General features: G+C 61.6%; 1 protein-coding gene across 1 annotated transcript in view; it reads right to left on the bottom strand.

Moving 5' to 3' along the window:
• Positions 1–1,921: 1,921 nt before the first annotated feature.
• Positions 1,922–6,707, bottom strand: part of USP2 (ubiquitin specific peptidase 2) — a 5,089-nt gene continuing 303 nt past the window's right edge. Inside the window, exons 2-12 of the mRNA XM_010184356.1 lie at positions 4,266–4,316; positions 3,859–3,982; positions 3,663–3,774; positions 3,482–3,592; positions 3,260–3,324; positions 3,066–3,169; positions 2,912–2,992; positions 2,681–2,759; positions 2,469–2,576; positions 2,160–2,280; positions 1,922–2,043 (exon numbers count right to left, since the gene is read on the bottom strand). Coding sequence (XP_010182658.1) covers positions 1,956–2,043; positions 2,160–2,280; positions 2,469–2,576; positions 2,681–2,759; positions 2,912–2,992; positions 3,066–3,169; positions 3,260–3,324; positions 3,482–3,592; positions 3,663–3,774; positions 3,859–3,982; positions 4,266–4,316 — 1,044 coding nt within the window. The 3' untranslated portion in view covers positions 1,922–1,955. The remainder of the gene's footprint in view (positions 2,044–2,159; positions 2,281–2,468; positions 2,577–2,680; positions 2,760–2,911; positions 2,993–3,065; positions 3,170–3,259; positions 3,325–3,481; positions 3,593–3,662; positions 3,775–3,858; positions 3,983–4,265; positions 4,317–6,707) is intronic.

Below are 6,707 nucleotides of genomic sequence, written 5' to 3'. Positions count from 1 at the left end.
GGGGAGCCCCGGGAGGCTGACGGCCCCAGTCCCCGCTGCAGGCCCCTTCCCCCTCACCCCGTTAATCCAGCTCAGCTGAGGATGCCGAGGTCAGGCTCTGGCACAGAGAACCAGCGTCTTAAAGGGGAAGGTGTGCTTACACCCGCCCTGCTGAAAGCCTGTCCTGCTGGGGACCCTGCTTTTGGGTGCATTGGTTTGCCTGCTGCTTCCAGGCTCCCCACCGGCACAGGGCAGCACTGAAGGGACTGTGTCAGGGAGCCCAAGCTGAATGTGTCCCTCCTCTTCTCACACCTCCCCAGCCCTGGGCTCCTGAGCACCACCACCTGCATTCCCACTGCCCCTTAGTGCCTCCGTGCTTGTCTCCATCCCTAAGCAGGGGAGAAAGGGGCCATTGTTCAGGGGCTTTGGTGGAAGAGCACAAGCGCTGTGGGGCTCCACAGAGCTGGAGGAGGAGGAAGGGCTCCCTCTGCCTTTGGGCACTGCAGGTGGCCACCTGCACCCACATCTCCCTTCCTCCAGGCAAGCCCCAGGACATGGGTGCTCCTGGGCAAGCTGCTCCAGCACCAGTGGTGGCTTTCCTCCCGCTGCTGGAGCCACAGTCCTTCAGTTCCCCCCCCCAGAGACAAGCACACAGACACAGAGCTATCTTCAAGCTAAAATTTATTCCTGCACAAGTCTCCCTTGTATGAGACACTTCCTGCCCATCTTGCTTACACAGTAAACAAGCCACCTGCCAAGCAGCTATGCTGCCCCAGTCCGGTACCTGCCGTGGGCAGCCCCTCCATCCTATCCTGCCCTCCCCTGAGCCCTGTCAGGATGTTCATGGTGCAAGAGCTCTGTCCATGCCCGCAGGGCCAGCGAGGGTGAAGCAGGATGTGTTGCTGGCTGCCTCACAGGCTTGAGCTGGGATTGTGCCGGCTTGGGCCCATCTCTCCTCCTGCTGCACCTCAGGCAAGGCAGGATAGGGAGGAGAATAAATTAGAGAAAAGGCTAAAAAGGCCACTGGCGTTTGCCAGCTGGAGGACAGAGCAGCAGGGCGGGTGGGGACACGCATCCCCAGGCACCCAGGGGGGCTTCTGATCACAGGGAGAAGAAAAGCCCCAATTGCAGATGGTCCTGGAAAGCCACTGTCCTCCCTTCCCTCTCCTCCACAGGACAGATGTTTTTGTGCAACTCCCATGGCCTCCCACTACCCTAAATGGTTTAAGGCACCGTCGTATGAGGAGGCAGGTAGAAACCTACCCGAAGCATCCCCCAGTGCAAGTCCCTGGAGTGCCAGGAAGCAGTGGGGTGCTCCAGGTTGAGCAAAGTCCACTATAAATACATATGAATTCCACAAAATGTTTTTCTCCCTCCCATCTATGAGTCTGGGCCTGAACTCAGGCTGCTTTGAGGAGTGTGCATGGGGCAGCTGGTGGGGTTGTGCTGCCTGAGACAGGACAGAGGCAACCCAAGGGCCAGGGTCCAGTGCCAGGAGGTTTGGAAGTAGTTCATGAATCCTCTGGGACAGCCAAGCAGAAGAGGAGTTCCAAGAGGCCAGGAGGGATATGAGAGGCTCTCCTGGGTCCCCAGCTCGGGGCGCTTCCCCAGGGGAGCAGAGGTGCTGACTGAGCCAATGGGGCAGGCAGCCCCATGCCAGCAGAGTCCCTTGCTCAGTATTTTTATTACACACCACCAAAAGGAAAAAAAAATGAAAAAAAAAAAAAAGGAGAAAAAAACTGAAACGTACCCCAAGGTATAAACCAAACACCAGTAACCAGGAGGTGCCTGATCTGCCTGGGCCCTGCCCTATGGCAGGCTGCCCTCCTCACTTCTTGCCTGGTTCCCTTGCCTGGGGGCTGCTCCTGGCTGCCTCCAGCCTCCTGCTGCAGCCACCTTGGGGTCTCTCCTCTTCAACTCCCTCTTTGCACCTGGAGGGGCTGGCTCCGAGGGGTGGCACAGGGAGGCAGGGCTGGCTACATGCGGGAGGACGGGCTGGCCAGCTCATAGAAGAGCAGGTAGGCATCGCTGCTGCGGACGTGGCTGGATGACATCGGGGTAACACTGCGGAGATGGGGAGATGAGTTGTGAGCAGTGGGGATAAGGCACCGGGATGCCCTGGGCAGGGGTCCCCACTCGCCCCAACCCTGCAGCCACCCCTGTCCCATGTGCAGCCTCACCGGGAGTCATTGAAACTGTGCCACTCGCTGGAGACAGGGCTCTTGCAGTAGGCAGTGTAGTGTCCCCCCATGGTGGTGCCCGAGTGGTTGGAGACGGCGTAGAGGTTGTAAACAGCATGGTCTGCAGGGAGCAAGGGTGGTGCTCAGCATGGAGCTGGAAAGGACCAACACCCTGGATACCTGTGGCTCCCACCCTGCCATGCCTCTGCCACCCACCACAGGCTGCCGCACCCTAGGAGGCATGAGGGACCCAGCCAGGAGCTGCTGGGAGCCCAGCGGGGCTGGAGCCACACAGGGCCTGCCACTCACTGCAGTTCTGCGAGGCAAACTCCCGGAGGTCCAGGTCCTTCAGCTGGAAGTTGACAAAAGTGGTGAGCTTGCTCGTTCGTATCCTGGCCTCCGAGAAGCGCTTGAGGTCTGAGGGGTCTTGTTAAGGAGCCAAGGGACAAAGGGGAGCCTGCAAGAAACAACCTGCCCCCACAACGGCACCCCCTGGCCCCATCCCTCTGCCTGAAGGATACGAAGCACCAGGATCTTGGGGAACTTCTGGATGCTGAATTTCTTTGTGCACCTCGTCCTGGCTTTGCAGCGACAACATGTCTATGGGAAACACAGCATGAGCAGGAGGGTGAGAGCAGAGGCCAGCCCCACCATCCACCAAGCCCACAGTCCTGACAACACAGACGTGGAAGGAAAGGGGCCCAGCCTGCACCAAGGCAAGCCCACCTATCCCCGTGCCCAACATCCCATACCGGTTTCTCATCCCCATCCAGCACATCCTCTTTGGTGAAGAGCCGTAGGCAGTCCATGAGAGTCACCTCTCCATAGCCTTTCTGTAGGAGCACAGCACAGGTCAGGGACAGAGTGTGCAGAGCAGGGGACCGGGGGTCAGTGCGAGCCCCTTACCTTGGGGATGGGCAGGGAGAGGTCCCAGAAGGGGTCGAATGCTGTGGAGCAGTAGCCACACTCACTGCAGGTCAGTGAACTCTTCAGCTGCCCAACGAAGAGGTCTAGTGGGGATGGGACAAAGGGTGAGACCCCTGGTTCCCAGCCCTGCCACCAGCTGAGCCCTGCCCTCCTCTCCCCACGGCCCTGCTCACCACTGATGCGGCTGTCCTCCCTCTCCTGGTACCTCCTCCACATCTGGCGGCTCTTCTCATCGTCACTGCAAGAGATGGGGAGACAGAGTGGTACTGAGTGTGGTCTGGGCGACACCAGCTCCTGCAACCCAGCCCAGAGGGTCACCGTGCCTGAGCCAGGCTTGCAGGCAATGACCTTGTCTGTGGGGTTTGTCCTCTGCCTCCAACCCAGCCAGCACTTACGGGAGGTGGTCCAGGGTGTCCGTGCTGGCCCGTGGCCGCACCAGCACACGGTTCACCTCGCTGTGCAGCCCGTCGAGGAGGAACCGCAGGAACTCCTGTGCATCCTGCTGGCTGCAAAGGACCAGTGAGGGGCAGCCAGGGCTCGGCTTCCCCCTGCCACCCCCGTACCAACACTCCTTACTTGTAGCCGACGAAGCGGGGGGCGTATCTCTGGATCTGCGTCTTGAATTCAGAGGGGCTCACGCTCTCGTTGGGGGACGAGGTCCAGAGCAGCTGGATCAGCTTTGCAAACTCTGTGGGCAGAGGGGCAGGTGAGCGGCACAGCTGCAGGGAAGCCCCGCAGGGTGCGGAGATGGGGGCCAGTGACTGACGGTTACCTGACATGAGCGCGGTGCGCATGCGGCTGTTGTTGTTGAGGTCCCGCAGGTACTGGTTCTGCAGGCAGTAATCCCGCAGCTCCTTGGTGTTGCTCAGACACTGCAGGATGGAGTTCATGAAGCACTGGGGGAGGCAGAAGAGAAAACCATGGCAACGGGAAGCAGAGGGAGGCAGGGGGGACACCTGGGTGGGTGGGCAGAGGATGGGGACAAAGCAGTGCAGAGCACAGGAACCCTTTCCTCTGCCAGCACCATTGGGAGCGGGATGTAGGAAGACACCGGGGCAAGAGTATGGGTGCTGGGGGTGAGGCAAAGGGATGGGGCTCCCCGCTGCCCCACAGACGTGCCCACAGAAGAGCATCGTGTGAGCTGGGGCTGCGCAGCCAGGTGCCTGGGCAAGCACTCACCGTATTGCCAAGGTTTCGCAGGCCTGTCAGTCCCTGCACTGTCTTGGAGCTCTGCAGAGAGAAAGAGCAGGACTGAGACGGTGCCCAGCACAGGATGGCTGTGCCTGTGGGCAGCCCAGTGAGGCCACGGTGCTACAGGCATCCAGGTGGAGCAGACCCTCACGTGCAAGCAGGCTGTCCATCCCCCTGTGGGCATCATGGGCAGAGCCAGCACCACAGCAGCTCTCTGCATTGGTTGCACACAGGACTGTGGCTGAGGATGCCCTGCCCCATCCTGCTTGCCTGGCTGCTGCTGCTTGGCTCCCTGGCCCGGGACAACGCACAGGGCTCAAAGTCCTCCCTGCCTGGTGGGACCGCTGCCCCATGCCCTGGGCTGCAGGCCAGGCCATTTGCCCCTGCTGCCTTCCCGTGCCAGCTCCAGGAAGCTGGAGGGTGGCAGGGCCCTATGCCTGCCCCGTGGCTGCAGGAGATGCCCCGGTGTCTGACTGCCACCTTCCTTATCTACGCTGGGTGTCACCTCCAGGGCACCCTGCACAAATGCAGCCCAGACTTCAGCATAGCTGTTTCGCAGGATAAAGTCCACCAAGGAAAGTGCAAGCCCAGCCCTGTGGCAGTCAGCCCAGGGGACAGGACTGTACACCCAGCAGTGCCCTCCCAACTGCTCGCTGACCTGCCTGTGCTGTGCCTTTGCCATGGGGCTCTTCCTGGTCCCCCGGTACCCCCTGAACTGGGCAGGCTCAGGCTGAGCAGAGACAGTCATGGGCAGCTGGGCCTGGGGGCCAGGAGACATCACTACTCTTTGCCGGAGAGACCGAGAGCGCAGAAGGATCTGGAAGGCCACAGGGTTGCCCACCCTTCTCCCAGCATGGGGGACCGGGTGCCGAGGATGCAGTGGGAACCTGGGGTCCCGAACCCATCTCTGCATGCGAGCCTGGTGCAGAAGGAAGTGGTGGGGCAAATCTCCCTGAAGCTGTGCCCAGAGCAGGGTGGGGTGGGCAATCAGGGTTTCCAGGGTCAGCCTGATGGCCATGCCCCTCCCACCTTGACCAGGTTTTAAGGATTCTCAGGTAAATGCCCCAGCTGCCTACCTCAGGCTTGAGGAGGGGGAGGAGAAGAGGAGGGGGCCCAGCAGCTCCAAAATAGCAGCAGCTGGTGTGTGTGTGGGAGGGGCTGAGCACCCAGCCCTGACAGCAGCCCAAAATAACCCAGATCCAGTTACACGTGCTCCTTAGCGACGGCGCAGGCATCACCCACCACAGGGGGGACCGGCTCCAATGGGGACTCGGCCACCCTATGTGGGTGCACACAGCTCTGCGGGACTGACCATGTACCCCGCTGCGGGTGAGTGTCCCCACAGTGCCCAGCACTGTGCAAAAGTGCCAGTAACCCCACTGCTTATTCCTGGGTGAGGACCCCCAGGCAAGGGGGTGCCAGCAGGCTGTGGCAGGTCAGTGCCACACTGTGGCTGGAGAAGCTGGCCAGGCTCTGGTCACTGCGCAGATGGGGCCGAACAGGCAGCAGGAGATGTGGGTCTGTGTGGCCCCTTGAAGGGGCTGACCCCCCAGATCCTTGCTGCTTGTGCCCCCATGTCTATTGCAGGGAAGGTCACGGTGCTAGGGGGAGCGCTGCCCCAACTTGCCCTGGCCATCCCCACCAGGACACTGCTCATCCAGCTGCCCTGGTTGGGCAGCTCCCACCATGTGCCAGGAGGGACCAGGTGTCCCAACAATGCGGAGGTAAACCTCCCCACCGTCCTGGCATTCACCCACTGCCAGGCCAGGCCAGAACCTGGGCTACCCTCCTAGAGGCTGAAGCAACGCCAGGGGAGGGCCGGGTGGGTGGCAGATGCCCCCCATACCATGCCACCAGCCTTTGTACACTGAGGTCTTATTCCACCCCCCCTCGTTTTTCCCTCCCCTGGGTGACTCAACTCCAGCTAATCCCCCTCGCCCGTCCAGGGCTTTATCTAGGACACGGCGCTGCTCAGAGGAGGCGAAGGAGAGCTGGCTCACGCGGCGGCGGCTGGGGAGTCCCCGAGGCTGCACTGCAGGAGATGGATGGGGGAGAGGGGACGGGGACAAGGGATAAGACCCAGACTGTCCTGCCCCATCCAGGTCCGCATGCCAAGCGCCTGTTGGGGCAGCAGGAGAGCCGGAGCAGCCAGACTTACATAAGTGCACAGACCCTGCCCTCTGCCTCTGCCATTCCCACAGGGGGAGTTCTGCCTGGCCCTGTGGCTCCAGGGGCAGCCAAGCTCGGTCCGGTGACACTGCCAAGGGGCCAGGATGGCCGGCAGCCCCTATCTTGCGTTGGGTAGGCTGGGACACGGGCGCTTGGCCAAGGTCACCGCAGAGGCAGGGCTGGGAGAGGGACCCAGGTGTCCTGACACGTGCTTTCACCTGCTCCCTGCCCCTCCCGCACAACACCAGGGCACCTCAGCCC

This window comes from Mesitornis unicolor, unplaced genomic scaffold (genome assembly GCF_000695765.1).
Source record: "Mesitornis unicolor isolate BGI_N332 unplaced genomic scaffold, ASM69576v1 scaffold35785, whole genome shotgun sequence".
Classification (NCBI taxonomy): domain Eukaryota; kingdom Metazoa; phylum Chordata; class Aves; order Mesitornithiformes; family Mesitornithidae; genus Mesitornis; species Mesitornis unicolor.
This window is presented reverse-complemented; position numbering and strand designations above follow the sequence as displayed.